The 20134-nt window shown below is 51.8% G+C and overlaps 1 protein-coding gene across 1 annotated transcript; it reads left to right on the forward strand.

Annotated features, from left to right (window-relative positions):
- The first annotated feature begins 211 nt into the window (after positions 1 to 211).
- RAB4B (RAB4B, member RAS oncogene family) lies at positions 212 to 17036 on the forward strand. The gene is made up of 8 exons (XM_028741971.2): positions 212 to 395; positions 4790 to 4870; positions 5828 to 5942; positions 6615 to 6677; positions 7712 to 7866; positions 9696 to 9791; positions 13418 to 13571; positions 14779 to 17036. Exons 1-7 carry the CDS (start codon positions 380 to 382, stop codon positions 13531 to 13533), a joined length of 642 nt encoding a protein of 213 aa, XP_028597804.1. The 5' UTR covers positions 212 to 379; the 3' UTR covers positions 13534 to 13571; positions 14779 to 17036.
- The last annotated feature ends 3098 nt before the right edge of the window (positions 17037 to 20134 follow it).

Genomic DNA, 20134 nt, shown 5'->3' on the forward strand with positions numbered 1-20134 from the left:
GCCATTCATTCATCCATCCGCCCAGGGCTGCACTTCGTTCGCCGCGTCGCCAGGGGGCGCTCTCGCTCCAGCCGCGCGCGGGAAAAGGGGAGAGGAGGGGCGTGGCTCGGACGGACGGGGCTCGCTTGCGCCGTCGACGCCCGCGATGGCCGCTTGACGCTATAAAGCTCCGCCGGAGGAGGAAGACGCCATAAGAGCGCGACAACCCGGAAGCGGCTGGGCGCCGCCATATTGCGCGAAGCGCTTTCCAGGCTCCGGGCAGGAAGAAGGAGAGGAAGAAGAAGAAGAAGAAGAGGAGGAAGAAGAAGGCGGTGGAAGAGGAGAGGAAGGAGGAGGAGAGGAGGGGCCGCCTCCCCCTCAGCTCCCCGCCGGCCCAGCCATGTCCGAGACCTACGGTAAAGAGGCGAGGGAGAGAGGAAAGAGGGTCGGGGGGGGGTGTCTTTTCCTGAATAGGTGAGAGGGTTCAAAGGAGGGGGCTTGAGGGGGGGGGCAGTCGGACCAGGGGGGGCCTGGAGGGGGGGAGAAGTTGGGAGTGGGGGGGGAGTAAGGCGGATGTTGTCCCCATTGTCATTTCCCTAAATAAGTATGTTTAAATCATCACTTAGATTGTGATGGTTTTTTTGGGGTGGGGTCTGTCTTGTGAGGATGGTGTGTGTGTGTGAAGCCCCCACTCGTGTGCTACCCCAAAGGGGCTTTTTACGGAGGGGCCCCCCTGGGCGTGTTTTTAATGGGGGGGGGGGTCTTGGATTCAGCAGGGGCGGAGGATAGGGTTTTTTTTTGGGAGGGTGTCTTGGCCTCCCTTCTGCGGAAGGGAGCTATTTCTGTGAGGCAGGCAAGGCCAAGGGGCGTGGGGGCTCCTTCTGAGCTTAGGGATAAGGCGAGGTTTGTGTGGAGGCTGTCACTGGTTTAGTTTTGTCTCTTTCGCGGTGTGTTTTGTGTTTCCGTTCTGGGTTCCTGCGCTCAGAACCGCCCCGTGGTTAAAGGGAGGCACCTAATAAATTATTATTATTATTATTATTGCCGGAGCAGCTGCTGGGATCTCTACTAGGACAGAGGGGTGGGTGGGTCCATGAGGGGAATATTGGGTTTTTTAATAATAAAATGAATGTTACACATTTTGCATTTTCATAGTCTAAAATGCTCTGTCGGCTTTGGGCGGAGGGCGGTATTTGAATTCAATAAATAATAATATTTGGGGGGTGGGTGGGCTTATCTTGGGCGTGTTGGGGGTTAAAGCAGGCCATTGGCAGTGCTGGGCTTTGGTCTTCTGGGGGGGGGCTATTCAAGGGGGCAGGAGGAACAAGGGCCAAGGGCAGCCTTGCATGGCCCAGCTGCCCGCCAGATGTTGTGGGTGCCAACAGCTGTTGTGGCCTGAACTGACGGGAGTTATAGGGCGAAGCATCAAGGGGGGTGCCAGGTTGAGGTAGGCGATGAAGGGCCGTAGCTCAGTGGTACAGAGCAACTGCTTTGCGTGCAGAAGGTCTTGGGTTCAATCCCTGGCAGGGCTGAGAGGGACTCCCTGCCTGAAATGCTGGAGACCCACTGCTGCCAGTCAGTGTAGAGAGAGCCAGTGTGGTGCAGTGGTTAAGAGCAGTGGACTCGTAATCTGGTGAACCGGGTTCGATTCCCCGCTCCTCCACATGCAGCTGCTGGGTGACCTTGGGATAGTCACACTTCTCTGAAGTCTCTCAGCCCCACTCACCTCACAGAGTGTTTGTTGTGGCACAGGAAGGGAAAGGAGAATGTTAGCTGTTTTGAGACTCCTTCGGGTAGTGATAAAGCGGGATATCAAACTCAAACTCATACTGAGCTCCATGGACCAATGAGCCTGACTCGTTTCCTGTGTTTTCCTAAGGCTGGCTTAGAGATTCTTGCGTCTGAGTCCCTTGTCAACCTGGCAGAGTAACTGCATTTTTCATACCTGCCACCCCAAAGTGATTCCCTTTGCACCTCCCTCCCGCCCTCTTCCAAGAAGGTCGCCCAGTGTCTTGCCCAGGCCCCCAGAAGAGGGGCTGGGTCACAGCCAAGAAACAAACCTGAGCAAGACTCCCTTTACGTGGAAGAAGGAGCAAGCTTTGAAGGAAGGATCCGAACCAATGGATTCGAGTTACAAGAAAGAAGATTGCGACTCAACATTAGGAAGAACTTCCTGAGAGTGGGAGCTGTTCAACGGAGGAATGGACACCCTTGGGAGGTGGTGGACTCGCCTTCCTTGGAGATTTTTAAGCAGAGGTTGGACCTCCATTGCAGGGGGTTGGAATGGATGACCTTTGGGTGCTTCTTCTGACTCTACGACTCCCTTTCCCCCACCTTTAAAAAAGCAAACGTATTTTTTTTTTGCATTGCAGCTCAGCAGAATCGCTGCCTGTCTTTGTTTTCCTGTTCTCAGAACATGAGTCTGTTGTGAACAGAACTCCAAGTGACGCCGGCTGGGCGGGTCGGAGCACATTTGTCTCTCCTCGCCTCCCCGCGCTCCTAAATTGAGGGAAGCGGGAAGAGGTGGCTGAGGGTGTAATTATGCCCTTTTCCTATTTGAAATCCTTCACCTCCCCAGTAATGACCTTCATTATGTTCCATTAAGGAGGCTTAGGTGCCTTTTCTTCCCTGCGTGTTTTCGTGTAAAATTAGCCCACAGAAGTCGCACATCCTGGGAAAAAAAACACCATGTCGAGGAAAGTAGCAGCGGCAGCCCACATCACAGCCCTCATTATGATACCCTTACTACCTGCATGGCAGGTGAGCAAGATCCAGCAGCAGCATAAATGCCCCATGACAGACAATGGGGTTATCTGTCCACCTGGCTCTTCAAAGTAAATGGTATTGGAGTGGGAATGTCTTTTATTTTTTGCAAAAGGGGTCAGTGCATGGCTGAAACTGGGAATGCTGCAGGAATGTATGGCCTGGCCAAGAACTGGGGATTATGTGTCGTTTAAACACTAACTCATGACAGTTTCTGACCTGACTAATTCAGTGTTTGACGGCAGGAGAGTGGAACAGTCTCCCTCGGAAGGTGGCTGTGGCGGATTCACCTTCATTGGAAGTTTCTAAATGGCCATCTGTTGGGGATTCTTTAGCTGCGATTACTGCATTGCAGGGGGTTAGACTAGATGGCCCTTGGGGTCCCTTCTAACTCTACAGCTCTACATTTCTAGGGCTCCACCTGTCTAGAGTCGAGGGATCGATTGGGTATCTGGTTAACCTTTTATTCAGGAAAAGGTCCCCCTATGCCCCTTAAAATGTGGCCTGTTTTGCCTTTGGAGTGGCAATTTTAAGGAGAAAAGTTTGTGGGAATTATAAGTTAAATTCTTCAAGGGAGCAGACTCTGATCTGACCAAATGTGTGCTTTTAATAATTATTTTACTTGTATAACGTATTTTATTGTGTTTTATGTATTTTGTTTTGTGATGGCTTGGCTACACAGATAAATAATAGCTGTAATTCATAACTGTCTGTGAGGCTTCCAAACCCTTCCTTGGGAAGCCAGTGCTAAAAACACCTCTTAGTGCTGTAACCCTTAAGCGAACAAATAAAACCCAGTTGAGAGCTGTACAAAACAGTCCCTTTAAATGTGAGGGAGGGGTCCCTCCCTCCCCATACATGGGGTGTGTCTGCCCTGACTAATGCAGTACCTGAAGAGGTTCTATCGACAGGCACAGCTCTGAAAATGCTGTTTGCTGTGTTTGCCTTTTCAGACCTGATCCCCCTTGCCTGGTGTCTGGGTGGGAAACAGTGGGTGTGGCATCTATAAGTGTGCACAAATGCTCATAATCGCTGCCTCTGCATGATGTGGGGCAGGGTGTTCGAATTGCGCAGGTGCCGGAACGACAAATAACTTAATTGCTGCTTGTGAAAGCTGCCCCAGAGCGCCGCTTCTGAATCCTTCAGGGACTGGTGCGCGAATGGAAATACGACGTAGTTGATGGGAGCTTGAGAAACTGGGCCCGTCTTGACGTGGAACGTGGAGCAAGAATTCTGAGCCCCTTCAGATTGCAGAGCTGTAGCTGTGTCAGTTCTCCCACAGCAAAAACAGGGCAAGAGTTCTTCGGTGCTTCCAAGTTTGCCCTGCTTTTTTCAGCAAGAACACCCCGAGTCCCAGCTGCTGGGGGGCACAAGTGCGAGAGGACTGTAGTGCCCATGGTGCAAGAAGGAGGTTGGATGCAGACATTGGCTGAGGACCATTGAAAGGAAAAATGTAATTCCCTCTCTGCAAGGCAGAGAGAAGTGTTGAGTTCTGCCACTTTCTCTCAGTCATGCCTGTCAGATGCAGCTGAATGTTCTTTGCGGCCCAGCTGGAGAGGACAACGTTTTCTTCTATTCTGGCCGCTGCCTCACCTCCGACAGCTGTGTGCAACATCAGCTCCCAAAATATTTTCCTAGTAAACAGAGGAGGAAGGCAAAAGGGGAGAGTTAATCTTGGGCTGGGGCTAGCAGCTCTTATCTTAAGCAGTGATGGTGTTGATTTTTCCTGGGAGTGCCTGTGAAGTCAAGTGGTTGCAGAGTGAGACTCCTGACCCCACAAATGGGGCCTGTGAATTCCTGACTGCTTTTGTGGCTACCATGCGATGCTGCAATTGTCTGTGTATCACTGGACATGAGATGCTTCTGCTGTTGTGTGAGAGAAGGAGGGTTGGTGTCCTGCCATTTTGTCTACCAACTACCTTGGTCTTCTTTGCTAGTACAGGGACACCACTAGTCTCCTAAGCCTCCTGGCCAGGTCTCTCCCAACCTACGTTCATTTTTGAGCCTGTTATTGCCAGGGCACTCTCACCCTCTCTTGTTCTCCTTCCAGATTTCCTCTTCAAATTCCTGGTGATCGGAAGTGCCGGAACAGGGAAGTCTTGCCTCCTCCACCAGTTCATAGAGAACAAATGTAAGTTTATTTTGTGTCTCGCCGCCTTTGCATTCCACCTTTCTAGGCGTGCGCCGGTGTGCAAGGAGTTGGAAACAAAAAGCCGGTATAACAAAAACAACTTTGAAAGCCAAATTAAAATGACAGAAACAAGAAAGCCAGCTCTCTAGATCGGGTTTAGAAATGCACACTGGAAGAGCACATGAGAACATAAAAAGAACCTGCAGGGTCAGGTTAATGGCTTATCTTGTCCAGCCTCCTCTTCTCACAGGGACCAACCAGATGACACTTTTGGGAACCAGCAGGCAGGATTCGAGCAGGACAAGAGCAGCCCTCTCTCCTCCTGCCGTTTCTAGCAACCGGTAATGAGATTTTTTAAGGATATGATAGAAAGTGCCTGAATAACAGGAGATGGTGGCTGTAAATCTTCTCAGAAAAATGCCACTCTGTTTTTTTATTATTGCCCTGCATTTTATCGGAGCTCAAGGCAGATTGATGGAAAGGGCGCGTCTTCTCCCTGCGCCACGCAGAGAGATGAAAAACGTCCTGTTGACAAGGCTGTTTGTAGCTGCCGAGCACTTAAGGCTGGCTAAAAGATGTGAAGAGAGTGAGTCAGAGATGGAAGGTAAAGATCCCCGTCATTTCCTTCCTGTGTTGCAAAAGGCTGCAGAGGAGCAACCTAGAGGCCTCTTTCCTTCCATCGCCAGCCTTGTGCCCTGCACCTGAATCTGACACCTCTCTTTTCCTTCACCCTGACCACATGAGCCGCCTTTTCGGCTGTCCCCTCTGCCCCAAATCTGTTCAGCTGAAAGAGGAGAGGCAGGCACCGTTCTCTCCAGGGTCTGGGGACAGGTAACATCTGAATTGCAGTGTTTTACGTGACATGCTAGGCGTTTTATGAAGTTCTTAGGTCTTCCTGTGGCTGCGCCTTCCTGCCTGTTCCTCATTCCGTACCCCCTTCTCTCTGTACTTTTACAGTCAAGCAGGATTCCAACCACACAATAGGGGTGGAATTTGGATCAAAGGTTGTGAACGTTGGTGGCAAAACGGTCAAGCTGCAGATCTGGGACACGGCTGGGCAAGAGCGCTTTAGGTAAGGAGCAGGATCCTCCGTGTCCATATTTCTGGGAATTTATTTGAAATACTCACCCAAGTACGCATCACAGTCCCATTGCTCATGAAGCTGCATGATCACCAATCTGCCAAAGACTGGTGGTATTGCTCTCTTTGCCACACCGCTAATAGTAATAGTAATAATTTTATTATTTATATGCCACCCATCTGACTGGGTTGCTCCAGCCACTCTGGGCAGCTTCCAACAAAATATTAAAACACAAAAACATTTGCCTGTTGCATTTTGGACCTTCTGAAGTTTTGTAGTCTTCAAGGGCAGTCCTATATGGAGTGCACTGCAGTGATCCAGCCTGCAAGTTGCCAGAGCATGGTGTCCAGGGGTCAAGCCACCTTCGTCAAAAGGGGCTGGAGCTGGCGAACCCTGAGTGCAGGATACGAAGCCCACCCGCTTTGAATAGAAGCTCAAGACCTGTATGGATGAGCAGCGGTTTGGGGTGGGCAGGGGGAGCCCCTGTTTCTTAAGAGGCGGCTTCTGTGGGCTTCTGTCGGCACAGCCCTGTGCGTTTTTGCTCAGAAGCAAGCGTCTCCCTGCCCTCCTGGAAGTCCCTACAGCATCACTGCCTAAAAAGCGCTTGTCTGCATCCCATCGCTTTTCAGCCCCATCTGAGACCTTCAACTGCTTTCTCTCTAGGTCGGTAACGAGAAGCTATTACCGGGGCGCAGCCGGGGCGCTCCTGGTCTACGACATCACCAGGTATGTCTCTGCAGTGGCCTTCCTTCCTGACTGTCCCCTACCCCCACAGCCATTCAGGGAATTCCACAGCCGAGTGAGGATTCGAACCCTGGTCTCTCCCAGGTCCTAGGTAAAGGGACCCCTGACCATTAGGTCCAGTCGTGGCCGACTCTGGGCTTGCGGTGCTCATCTCGCTTTACTGGCCGAGGGAGCCGGCATACAGCTTCCGGGTCATGTGGCCAGCATGACGAAGCCACTTCTGGCGAACCAGAGCAGCGCACGGAAACGCCGTTTACCTTCCCACTGGAGTGGTACCTATTTATCTACTTGCACTTTGATGTGCTTTCGAACTGCTAGGTTGGCAGGAGCAGGGACCAAGCAACGGGAGCTCACCCCGTCACGGGGATTCGAACCGCCGACTTTCTGATTGGCAAGCTCTCTGGTTTAACCCACAGCGCCACCCGCGTCCCTCTCCCAGGTCCTAGTCCTCATTTAATCCCCAGAGCAACCTTGTGCATTGGTAGGAGATGCTGAGAGCAGCAGTGGCTGGCCCACGGTCTCCCCCCGTACTACAACAACAACAACAACATTTTATTTATACCCCGCCCTTCCTGGTCCAGAAAACCGGGCTCAGGGCGGCTAACAACAAATTTAAAACACTTAATCGATGCAACAAAAAACAGCATAAAATACAGTATAAAATGTGAATAACAATAAATTCAGAATTCAAAAATCAATTTAGGGGGGAAATCCATCCAATAAACATTCGATGATCACCAGGGCTAGCTGGCTAAATTAGTCCTACTTGGGCCAGCGAAGAGACCAGGGGAGAATTAGCTGTGGGATCCCAGAGCGGGTAATCTTCATAAAAAGGGGAGGGGGAGGGAAGGAAGGGGAATAAAAGATGAGGCTAAGTTCAAATTGAAAGCCAGGTGGAATAGCTCTGCCAGGCCCTAGTCCGACGCACTAACCACTCGGCACTCTCTTTTTCCTCCTGCCTGCCTGATGGGTGCACTCCTGTCTTCCCCCCACCCAATTTTGGTCCCGTATTGCAGCAGAGAGACGTACAATGCCTTGACCAACTGGCTGACGGATGCCCGGACTCTGGCCAGCCCCAACATAGTCATTATTCTCTGCGGCAACAAGAAGGACCTGGATGCCGACCGGGAAGTCACTTTTCTGGAAGCATCTCGTTTTGCTCAGGAGAACGGTAACATATGCAAGGGGTGTGTGTGTGTGTGCTGGGGAGGGGCAAAATCGACAAATCCATGGAGAAGTCTGTCGATGCCTCTGCTCTGTCATCTGCGGTCAGAGGCAGCCATGCTTCTGAATCCCAGTTGCTGGAAACTGCAGGAGGGGAGAGGGCTTGTGTTCGAATCCTGATTGCGGGCTTCCCATTGGAACAGTCTCTCAAAGGACCTGCTAATGGCATTTTACCATTGTGCTGTTGAGAGTGTATTAACTTAGGGTCTGTGTGTGTGGTTTGGGAGCTGCACGGTCAGGGAAAAACTATGCTGTCCTGGGTTGTAAAGACTGCGGAGAGAATAATTGGGTGCACTCTTCCCACCTTGGATCAAATCTATGCTTCTAGGTGCCATAAGAAAGCTGCAGAGATAGTGCAGGATAGTCCACACCCCAGAAATGATCTCTTTCAGCTTCTGCCTTCTGGAAGAAGGTACAGTGGTGCCTTGCAAGACGAAAAGAATCCGTTCCACGATTCTCTTCGTCTAGCGGTTTTTTCGTCTTGCGAAGCAACCCTATTAGCAGCTAAGCGGATTAGCGCTATTAGCGGCTTAGCGGCTATTAAAGGATTAGCGGCTAAGCTGCTAAAAGGCTATTAGCGGCTTAGCGGCTTAGAAAAAGGGGGGAAAGCGGGGGGGGGAATCGCAAGACTAGCAAGCGGGGGGGGGGGGGGAATCGCAAGACTAGCAAGACGTTTCGTCTTGTGAAGCAAGCCCATAGGGAAAATCGTCTTGCGAAGCAACTCAGAAACGGAAAACCCTTTCGTCTAGCGGGTTTTCCATCTTGCGAGGCATTCGTCTTGCGGGGCACCACTGTACAGGGTTATAAAGACTAGGACTAGCTGCCTGAGAAAAGTTTCTACCCAAATGTGATTTTGGTTTTAAACGCAGTGTAAGCAGTCTCTATGGGAGTATAGTGTATTTTTAAAATGTGGTATCAGAATTTTTAGGGTGCTAACCAGGTTGGGATAGCAGGCTTGTTGGTTTTGAATGTCTTATGTAGATTTCTTTTTTCAATTTCGTTGTTCTGTATGGGACAATGACAGTAAAGATTATTGTATCGTATTATTACATCAGTGCGAGGAAAGGATGCCGAACTAGACAAGCTCTTGTACGGATCTTATGGAACCTCCAGGTCCAGAGGCAGTCTATCTGGATTCTTTAGGGATATTTGGCCACCGTGAGAGCAGGGTGCCGGACCAGCCGAGCCGTTGGCCTGATCCAGCGGACTCTTCTCTTGCTCTTAGCTTGCAAGTGGCTCCTTCCCTCCCTCCCCTTCCCCTCCTCACCTGCAGTTGGCTGTTGCAGCCGCTTGTTCAGGGCGTACCTTGTTGAGGTGCTGCTGCGCTTCCTTCCTGTGCCGCCTTTGTGGTGGCACCACCAAGAACAGAGGTTGGGACGACCGGCTGAGCTGTGCCTGGCAGGGGGCTGCCGCAGGGTGCCTTTGGGGCTGCCCCTCTCTTGGCTTGCAGAAGGCAGCTCAGCTGCTAGATTCCTGTGCCCTCTCAGCTTGTTAATGAGTAACGGCATTTTGTGACTCCTCCTGCAGTGGCTAACTCATGAGACATGGAGGCAGAGGGTGGGGGAAGACTGGAGTCCGGGAGACCTGGAGTTTTTAATTCAGTTTTTTTAAAAAAGCCCTGTTTTTTTGCTCTCATTCTCCCTGGGAAATGCCCCCCCTCCCCCTGGATTTGGGAGGAGGAGGGGCTGCCTCCTCACACCCTCTTTGCTTCATCTTCCAAGGCTGGGCCAAATTTATCATCTTTATCCCGTGTTCTGTTTTCCTTTAACCTGGCAGAGTTAATGTTTCTCGAGACCAGCGCCTTGACCGGGGAGAATGTGGAGGAAGCTTTCTTGAAATGTGCAAGGACCATACTGAACAAAATTGAATCAGGTACCTGGGCTGATTTCTTTTCCCCACCCGACTCCAAACAAAAATGAACGTTAGGCGAAAACGGCTGTGACTTCCAAGGGGTTCATTTTTCTCTCTCTCCCTTCGGTTATATTTAAAATTATTATTAGCGTGTATTTTATTTATAACATAACAAAGTACGATAGCAAACGTCACATAAAAGAAAAATAGAAAGTGTTACGCAAAAATTCCAGGTTGAGAGCCTACTCAACAGGCCTGCTCATCGAGGTGCAAGTCCCCCACAGGTCTTACGTGGTTAGTAAAAGAAGGAAGTAAGTAATTTGAAGCAAAACAGCAGTCAGTAGACCACCATCTTTATTGTTGTGCAACAGGTTCCCACACAGAGTAAGAACCCCGAACATAGGTTACAAGCTCTTTTAAGACCTTTCCCCCCTTCCTATAATACCTTTCCAGAAGCAGCATTGATACATCACTGATATATCATCAACATGTCGCAAAGAGGGAGGGTGATATTGAGGTTACCCAAGTTCATCAACTTGCTCCGCTTATCAGATTTAGTCCCAGGCACCTTAAGGGACGCGGGTGGCACTGTGGGTTAAACCACAGAGCCTAGGACTTGCCGATCAGAAGGTCGGCGGTTCAAATCCCCGCGACGGGGTGAGCTCCCTTTGCTCGGTCCCTGCTCCTGCCAACCTAGCAGTTCGAAAGCACTGCTTTCAATGTGCAAGTAGGTACTGCTCTGGTGGGAAGGTAAACGGCGTTTCCATGTGCTGCTCTGGTTTGCCAGAAGCGGCTTAGTCATGGAGGCCACATGACCTGGAAGCTGTACGCTGGCTCCCTCGGCCAGTAAAGCGAGATGAGCGCCGCAACCCCAGAGTCTGCCACGACTGGACCTAATGGTCAGGGGTCCCTTTAACTTTAAGTTTTACTCTTAAGTACCCGCCACCCAAAGAACAATAAAACTATGCATACCCTCGCCCTTCAGCCTTCCCGAGGATGGGTTTTGGGAACACCTGGCCTCAGCAAACCCATGTATGGTGCCTGTGTCAATGGTCATTATCCTGGCCTTAGTTAGAGGCTGTGGTGGGGACTCGGGCTTTTGAGGAAGTCGTTTAACTGCGCCCCCCCATTCCTTGCTTTAACAGAAAGGCATATCTATCGAGAGCTAAACGTATAGGACAGAATTCCCCTACCAAAATTGAACACAATAAATTAATATTGCAAGGTTCTAAGAAACACAAATTCTTCAGTGCATCATGAAAAGGCTCCATTTCTTAATTAAGAAATCATCTTTTTTCCTGCCCTCTCTGCTTCTCACCATCTGTGTGAGCTTCACAGTGCATGCTGTGTCCCAGATTTTAGTTCCCTTGTTCTCTCATGGCTGGTGTTGACATATCCCCCCCCCCCCCAATTCTGTCAAATAATAATTCTGACAGACCTTGCGTTAGTTCCCTGTCCTCTTCCTGCACAGTTCCTTTAATATACTGAAATAGGAAAATTCAAGCATCCATGTAGAGCATAGCCAGTTATTGCTTCCATTTCCACTGCTACATCTTCCCAGAATTTCCTGATTTTGGGGACACATCCAGAATGTACGTTGTATCTCAGAATTTGCCACTTCACACCTCCGGCAAGGCTTTACTGTTTCCTATATCCAGTTAAGACATTTAGGCACCATGTTAGGCTCCAAATTTTATTTTAGGGTTGTACTAGCTGTTTGTTTGCAGAACTGCATGCCAAATTCAATTCCAGCTGACGGAATGTCCAAAATCCCTTTCCCTGCTACGTTGGTACTAATTTCTTGCAAGATCTGCCATAGATGCAAAAGAATTTCACTGGGGTTCACCTTGGATGGAACATCAAGGGCGGCGTTAGAGCGCCACTGTAGCTTGTATTCATAAGGCCTTTGGGGCACCTGGAGATGGGGCTGGGGGCCCGATGGAGGCTTCCGGGCTGCCTTTCAGGGTCCCCACACAAGCATAGTTGGGGATTCCTTCGAGAGGAAGGGCAGGAGGACCGCTTGGTCGCTCTCGACAGATCTTCTCCTGCAGCTGCAGGGAGTGTTGGGTGCCAGAAGGCACACAGAAGGTGGCCTCTTTCTGCCTGTGCTGCCAAAGAAGAGGAGGAGGAGGAGTTTGGATTTGATATCCCGCTTTATCACTACCTAAGGAGTCTCAAAGCGGCTCACAATCTCCTTTCCCTTCCTCCCCCACAACAAACTCTCTGTGAGGTGAGTGGAGCTGAGAGACTTCAGAGAAGTGTGACTGGCCCAAGGTCACCCAGCAGCTGCATGTGGAGGAGCGGGGAATCGAACCCGGTTCACCAGATCACGAGTCCACCGCTCTTAACCCCCACACCATGCTGGCTCTCTGGCCGAGTGTGCAGGGATCCTGCCCAACACAGACATGGAAAGTGCTTCCTTGAGGCATGTAGAGCCAAGAACCGGTGATGCCATAGGAGGAGTTTTATCAGGACCGAACTCCGTCAGACTGGAAGCAAAGCAGCTCCACTGCAGGGCTTCTAGGCTGCTTAGAATCAGAGAATGGGAGGGTTGTAAGGGATCCAGGGGTCATCTAGTCCAGCCCCCTGGATTGCAGGAATCGCCGCTTTACTAATGCAGACTTTGTTGGCATGCAACCAAGGAAATGGGGGCAATTGGCAGGCCCCCAGCTGGCTCCAGCCCACCGGCCGGTGTGCCAGGCAAACTCCAGTCCTTGGTGCAGCATGAATCTGCGACCCGAGCTTCAGAAGCTAGGGCACGCTACTCAGCAGAGTAAACGCTGTGCAAACGGAAGTGGCAGAAGAGGCTGTGTGAGCATATTTACAAGCAGTTTATTCAGCGTACATCGGGACAAAAGGAAACATGTCTGATCTCCTTCGTGTCCAAAGCAAAACGGCTAAAGCAAAAGCTATACAGTGGTGCCTCGTAAGACGGAATTAATTTGTTCCGTGAGTTTTTTTGTCTTGCGATTTTTTCGTCTTGCAAAGCACGGTTTCGGAAAAGTTTTGGAAAAGCTTCAAAAATCACCAAAGTCTTCAAAAACCTCAAAAAAGGCTACCACACCGCGTGCTACGAGTTGCTCCTCGAAGTCAAGTCGCAACTGTATTAACGGTTTTAAGAAAAAGGAAACAAACTTGCAACGTTTCCGTCTTGCGAAGCAAGCCCATAGGGAAAATCGTCTTGCGAAGCAGCTCAAAAAACCAAAAACCCTTTCGTCTTGCGAGTTTTCCGTCTTGCGAGGCATTCGTCTTGCGAGGTACCACTGTACACAAATGGAAGGTCCCAGCAAGCTGTGCTGGAGTGTAAACAGGCATGTGACACACAACAATCGTGCCTGTTCCTTAAGGTGGAACGGAATATCCCAACAGACCTTTGGGGGGTTTTTGAGCTTCAGATAGGAGTGGCCCTGCAGAGCCAGGGTTTGGATTCCGTTTGCCAGCCACGGCACAGGCGGGGCGTGCCTGGCTTTCCTTCATCCCGTCTCTGCCAGGCAACCAGGGCCTTTGGTGGGCAGCCTTTCAGTTAAGAGAGAAGCTCATCCTTCGGCTTCCTGCCTGGTCTGGCTGCGGAAGGGCAGTCGCTACAACCTGTCCCCAAATCGCCCTGGTGACTCTTGCCTTTTTCTCCCCCCCCCCCCCCCGGCCAGGTGAACTTGACCCGGAGAGGATGGGCTCCGGCATCCAGTACGGGGACGCCTCCCTGCGACAGCTGCGGCAACCGCGAGGGACCCAAACACAGACCCGGCAGCAGTGCAACTGTTAGACCCGGCGCCACAGCATGCCTGGAAACTGCCTTGCAAGGTCAGCGGGGGGGGGGGGGGAGAGGCTGTGGAGGAAGCCCCACTGCAGAGGCTCCTGCAGGGGGGGGGGATGCTCTGGAGCTGAGCGCAAGGGTGGCAGAATTGGGCCTGGACCCTTAAGGTTGGGGTAGGGTGTGGGGAGTCCCTCTGATGTCCCTGCTTCTCCGCAATTGCGCATGGCTTGTGGAGACAGAAAAGTCTTTTTCCCTGCCACTCGCGGACATCAGGTGAAGGCGAATGCGGGAAGATTCAGGACCGATAAAATTTGTCATTCACGCGGTTGAACTGTGGAACTCACTCCCACAGGAGGAAATAAAGGTCAGCTTACCTCGATGGCTTGAAAAGAGGAGGAGAAAAGTTCCTGGAGGAGGAGAGGGCTATTGATGGCTCTGCTGTTCCTCCATAGTTGGAGGTAGCTATGCTTCTGAATGCCAGTAGCTGGAAACCGCAAGAGAAGGGAGAAGGCGATTCCCGTTGGGAGCATCTGGTTAGCCTCTCTGAGAACTGGATGCCGGACTAGACGGGCCAGTGGCCTGATTCCGGCTCTTGTTCAGTCCTTGTGGAACCTCCAGGCCCAGTGGCAGTCTATCGCCATTCCTAGGCTGTTAGGGGTATTTGGCCGCAGTGAGAGCAGGACACTAGACTACATGGCGCCCCTTTGGCCTGATCCAGCGGGGCTCTTCTCGTTTCCCTATATAATAATAATGATAATAATAATAATTATTATTATTTGTTATTTTTACCCCACCCATCTGGCTGGGTTTCCCCAGCCACTCTGGGCGGCTTCCAACAAAACACTAAAATACAATAACCTATTAAACATTAAAAGCTTCCCTAAACAGGGCTGCCTTCAGATGTCTTCTAAAAGTTTGGTTGTTATTTTTCTCTTTGACATCTGGTGGGAGGGCGTTCCACAGGGCGGGTGCCACTACCGAGAAGGCCCTCTGCCTGGTTGCTTCTCGCAATGAGGGAACCGCCAGAAGGTCCTCGGAGTTGGACCTCAGTGTCCGGGCAGAATGATGGGGGTGGAGACGCTCCTTCAGGTATTAACTATGTTAACGAGGCACCTGTTACCTGCAGAGAGGAAACTGAGGCAGGCGACTTAGCAGCCAGGCCCTGGAGTGAATCACGGGAAGAGGCGATGCCTTCCTGGCGCTGCCGTTCCCTGAGCTGCTTCTTCTTCCCTCCCCTCCTTTCTTGTCTCTCAGTGCTGGGACTCTGCCTGCTTTGGACCCAGGGCCGTACGAAGCACTGCCGCCGCCACCACCGCCTCCTCCTCTTCTTCCCGGGACAACCTGCCCCGTTGGCCTCCTCGCTCTCCCAAGCCTTCGCCCTCCATCTCTGCGCTGTTGCCGCTGCCTCCTTCCTCCTCGTCTCCCTCTCCGGAAAGAAGCTTTGCAGGAGCGTCGCTACCAGGCGGGCAACGTACAGGAGACTCTGGCGCCGGTCGGTTGCTTTTCCCTGGCACAGGCCGAGAGCCCCTCACTCCTCCTGGCCACCCTGTGACTCTTGGTGGCTTTGAGGTCAATGGGCTCTGTGCTGACAGCGACGGCAGGAGACGGAGATCCACAAAAGAGTCCGAGAAGGGGGGTGTTGGTGTCACTATGGAGATATTTAACTTGCCTTTCCCCCAATCACCTCCCTTCAAGTGAATCTTAACCCCCCCGCCCACCCTTTTGAGGAGAATATGGCCCGGTTGGAGGTGTTTTGACGGGGCAGAGCGGGGGCCGCCCTCTCTGCGGTTCCCTCATAGGAATATTCTGCCTGGGGAGCCAACCCAGACAGACCCTCTTCCTGAGCAGCCTCTATGGGGCTTCCCTTGCGAGGTGGGACCCAGCTAGAATTTGCACGTCTGTGGGTGTGTGTTCCTCTCGCTGCTTTGTGCCCATTGGAAGGGGCGCCTTCTGTTTCTCCCAAAGCCATGGATTCCTTTGCAGGCCCTCCCCTCGCCCGCTCTCCTCCCTCCGGGGCAATGGGGGGCAGGCTTGACTGCACAACCCCCGTGTCCCCATCACTTTGCGTGTGAGAAATGTCCTTCCTTGGGGATGTGTGTTTGTGTGTGTGTTTTGCACAAACGTCGCTCTCTCCGCCGGACGCCCCCCGTTGGTCTGAGCGAAGAGTCCACATCTGCAGAGAATGAGCCATAGCTTATGTGTTCAGGATCACCCCCCCACCCCGTTGCGATGGGAGGCTGGCCGCGTGTCTGTCTGTGTGCCCCTTCCCCTCGCTGCTCTTAACGACCCTCCCTTCGGGTTGTCGCCTGTGAGTGTCGCCAGAGGCTCCCGTGCTTCAAAACCGGTGACCAGGCAGCGCTGCGAAATGCTTGCGAGATTTTCTGGCCCGGGAGCTCAAGGCGAGCCCCTTTCCTCTCCAGGAGCCCTCCCTGCTTTGACTCTTGAGTTATTTGGGTCGCCCCTCCAGCAGAACCCCCTTCCTGCGGCTTCAGAAATAAACCCACTTTCCAAACTCTCGTCCTCTAAACCCAGCAGAACTTCCCATCCGAGTCTCAAGTGGGATTTACTCTGGAAAAGTGCTTTGGGTTGCGCGGGTGTCTGTCCTTGTTTGCAAGAAGGTCTAGGAGCCGGGTATCTCCGCCCCCCCCCCAATCCTCTCTCCTTTGTAGTGTCTTGTCTTCAAGGGGGATCCCTTTTCGAAAGACCTTTTCTGATGACTTCCCACCTCTCCTCTGCTCCAGAGAGTCTTTCTCTGGATTTCTCTGGGGTGTTCTGAGTGTCCTGGCAGCTCCCAGGCACCAGCGCGGCTGGCTTTCAACCAAACCAAGCCCAAACCCAGCATGAGAACAGGGGAGCTGGGGCCTGTGCACAGGCCTTGCCTCTGAGCATGGCTGGAGTTCTGTCCCCCCTCTCTCTGCCTTGCCTTGCTTTACAGATACCTGACATCGGTCGGGGAGCCGTTGCTGGAGTATCAGAGGCGCTTTGAGAGACACCCCACCCCTTCCACATCCCCTCCATCAGCTGAGCAACTCCTTCAAAAAAGTCCCAAGAAGGCGGGCAGGGGGGAGGGTGTGCCAGTGAGAGAGAACTAGTTAGAATTTTCTTTTGCCTTTTTTAAATACCCCCCCCCCAAAAAAGGTATAATGCTTAACTTTGTTATTTATTACTTCTGTGTCGGGGGGGGGGGAGCCCTCGTTGCCTCCTGGGGGTTTCCGTCCTCTTTCTGGCCCCATCCCCAAACGCTTCCACACAAACAAATCTCTCTCTCTCTGTCTCAGATTCCAGGTAGCCCTCCCTGGCGATTTGCCCCGAGGTGGGCAGGGAAGGGGGTGTTTCTGGGAGTGGAGGGGGCTCCTTTGATCAATCAACGGTTACGAAAAAGAGTTTATGGCCCAGATGTGCTGGTTGATTTCTCTCTCTCTCCAGTTGCAAACATTCCCTCCAGTTTTAAGGCTGTGAAACTTGATTTCTCCTACATAAAATGTTCTTTCGTTTTGTTTTCTTTTTCCAAAGTTGGAGACTGGTGGTGCCTTTCTTTCATTCATGAATGAATGAATGTGTTTGTTTGTTTGTTTGTTTGTGTGTGCGTTTGCTAGCCAAGCGGCAAAAGAGCCAGACAGAGTTATAATGATTATTACTGAGAACTGCACCTATCCAAGGCTGCATCTTAGGAGACAAGGTTGTCTGGGAGGGATTACGCTCCCAGTTACATCCCTCCAGCCCTTTCCAGGTTCACACACTCCCCACCCCAGATCATCGTGATATTTGCACAGCGGTTTTCCTGCCACGGCTCTAAGCTCTTTGCGTAGGCTGGTGGCGAAAGGCCAACAGAGCCGGCCATCGAGTCGATACAGCCCAAAGTTAAAGCTTGAGGAATAAGAGAGCATCTTCAATTTGGGAACGCTCTTCTGCCTCCCTCCTAAAACCTCCAGGAAGGAGTGGGCAAGACTTTCCCTGACTTAAATGACTTGGTTTTCTCTAAGCCAGTGTTTCCCAACCTTGTGCCTCCAGCTGTTTTTGGCCTACAATTCCCATCATCCCTTGCCACTGGTCTTGCTAGTCAGGGATGATGGGAGTTGTAGGCCAAAAACATCTGGAGGCACAAGGTTGGGAAACACTGCTCTAAGCCTCAGCAGTTCCTGGGAAGGTTTGTTTGTTTGTTTGGGGGGAGGGAGGGGAGAAGAGAATGAAGTGGTTTCCATGGTGACGGGATGCAGGCACCACTGAGAGGAGCATCCTGCCCCCCCAATAGCAGCCGTGCCTCCCCAGTCCGGTCTGATTAGACACCAGTCTCTGATTGCATTCCTTCTGATCGGGGAGGAAATGTGAGAGATTTAGTTACATTCTGAAGATTATATATAATATAATTTTTATTTATACCCCGCCCTCCCCAGCCAAGGCCGGGCTCAGGGCGGCTAACAAGCAATAATAAAAACAAGTTGAATGAATACAACTTAAAAACAAGATTAAAATACAACATTAAAATATTGAAACATTAAAATATTAAAATGCAGCCTCATCACAGGAGAAAGGAAAAAGAAAAAAGAGGGGGAGGGAATCAAATTGGCTCCAAGCCAAAGGCCAGGCGGAACAACTCTGTCTTACAGGCCCTGCGGAAAGAAATCGGATCCTGCAGTGCCCTGGTCTCATGAGGCAGAGCGTTCCACCAGGCCGGAGCCAGAGTTGAAAAGGCCCTGGCTCTGGTTGAGGCTAATCTAATTTCCTTAGGGCCTGGGACCACAAGGGTGTTGCTATTTATGGACCTTAAGGTCCTCTGCGGGGCAGACCGGGAGAGGCGGTCCCGTAGGTACGAGGGTCCTAGGCTGTCCTACATATACAATCTATATATGTAGATTGTAATTGCATCTCTGCATGTGATATTATAAAGCTTGGCAGCTTGGAAATCATCAAACCGTAGAACCGGCAGAGTTGGGAGGGGCCCCTGAGGGTCATCCAGTCCAGCCCCCCTCAATGCAGCAGTCACAGTGAAAGGATCCCTGAGAGACGGCCACCCAACCTCTGCTTAGAAACCTCCAACGAAGGACCTTCCGAGGGAGTCTGTTCATCTGTGCCAAGGATGGGGGTCCTGTGACTCTCCATGTGTTGCCCCATTGAATTCCAATGTTCGGGGCCGCAGGTTCTTGCAACCCCACTGCCATTGGACTGATTTCTGACTGGTTATATGTATGTGTGTGTGCATTAGACACTGGGATCTCGGTGGAGGGGGGAGAATGTGAGCAATAAACCAACCGTATTCACAATGTTTTTCCAAATTCAGGGATGCTGTGGGGGAAGACTGTACTGCCCCCCCATGTTGCTGGAGTCTGATGCCAGTCAGCTAAGCCAGAGGTCTGGGAACGGGCGTGTGTGCAGTCCAGCAACACCCCCAGGGCAGCTTATGTTGCCCACCCTGCGCTCACGGTCTGGCTTCAGCTGTGAGAGGGATGGACTGAATTGGGGGGGGGGGGAGCATACAGGTGGGTAACCGAGATGATGCCCCCTCGATGTTCTTGGTCTCCCGACTCCCACCAGCCCTAAAGATCTGGCCTCATGGTTGTTGTAAAGGTAAAGGTACCCCTGACCATTAGGTCCAGTTGCGGACGACTCTGAGGTTGCACGCTCATCTCGCTCTATAGGCATTGGGAGCCGGCGATTGTCCGCAGACAGCTTCCGGGTCATGTGGCCAGCATGATTAAGCCGCTTATGGCGAACCAGAGCAGCGCACGGAAACGCCGTTTACCTTCCCGCCGGACTGGTACCTATTTATCTACTTGCACTTTGACGTGCTTTCGAACTGCTAGGTTGACAGGAGCAGGGACAGAGCAACAGGAGCTCAGGATTCGAACCGCCGACTGTCCGATCGGCAAGCCCTAGGCTCTGTGGTTTAGACCACAGTGCCACCCGCATCCCTTCATGGGAGTTGTAGCTTGCCACAAACAAACTCTTCCCTGCTTCATCCTAACCCGGGGATGAGACTTCTCGCGATGCCAATTTACAAATCTCTGCTGCGGCCGCATTTGGAAGACTGTGTCCAGTTCTGGTCGCCTTGTCTGAAAAAGGATATTGCAGAGTGGGAAATGCTCAGAAAAGCTCGCCAGGCACCTTTTGCTCAGCTTGGTGGGGTGTGACAAAAGAAACCGAGAGAATGAGCGCCAACTTAGAGAGTCACACTGGCTTCATCTTGGCTCAGTGGTGAGGAGTAACAGGAGTCGCAGCCCAGCCCCACTCTGCTTAGGCCCCTTTCAGATACTGCCTAGTCCTTCCCTTGCTGCATTTATATCCCCCATGTTCTGCCAAGGAGCTGGAGGCAGTGGAATGGCTTCCCTCCTCCCCATTTAATCTCCAACAACAGCCCTGTGAGGCAGGTTTGTCTGAGACAGGCAGTGACAGCCCCACGGCTGAGTGAGGATTCGAACCCAGGTCTCTCCCAGGTCCTAGTCCTGCACACTAACTGCTGTGCCACACTGGCCCTCCTATTCAGACAGTAAGCTCTAGATGACAAGGGTCAGCAAACTTTTTCAGCAGGGGGCTGGTCCACTGACCCTCAGATCTTGTGGGGGGCCAGACTATCTATCTATCTATCTATCTATCTATCTATCTATCTATCTAT

The sequence above is a fragment of the Podarcis muralis genome, chromosome 7 (assembly GCF_964188315.1).
Source record: "Podarcis muralis chromosome 7, rPodMur119.hap1.1, whole genome shotgun sequence".
Lineage (NCBI taxonomy): Eukaryota > Metazoa > Chordata > Lepidosauria > Squamata > Lacertidae > Podarcis > Podarcis muralis.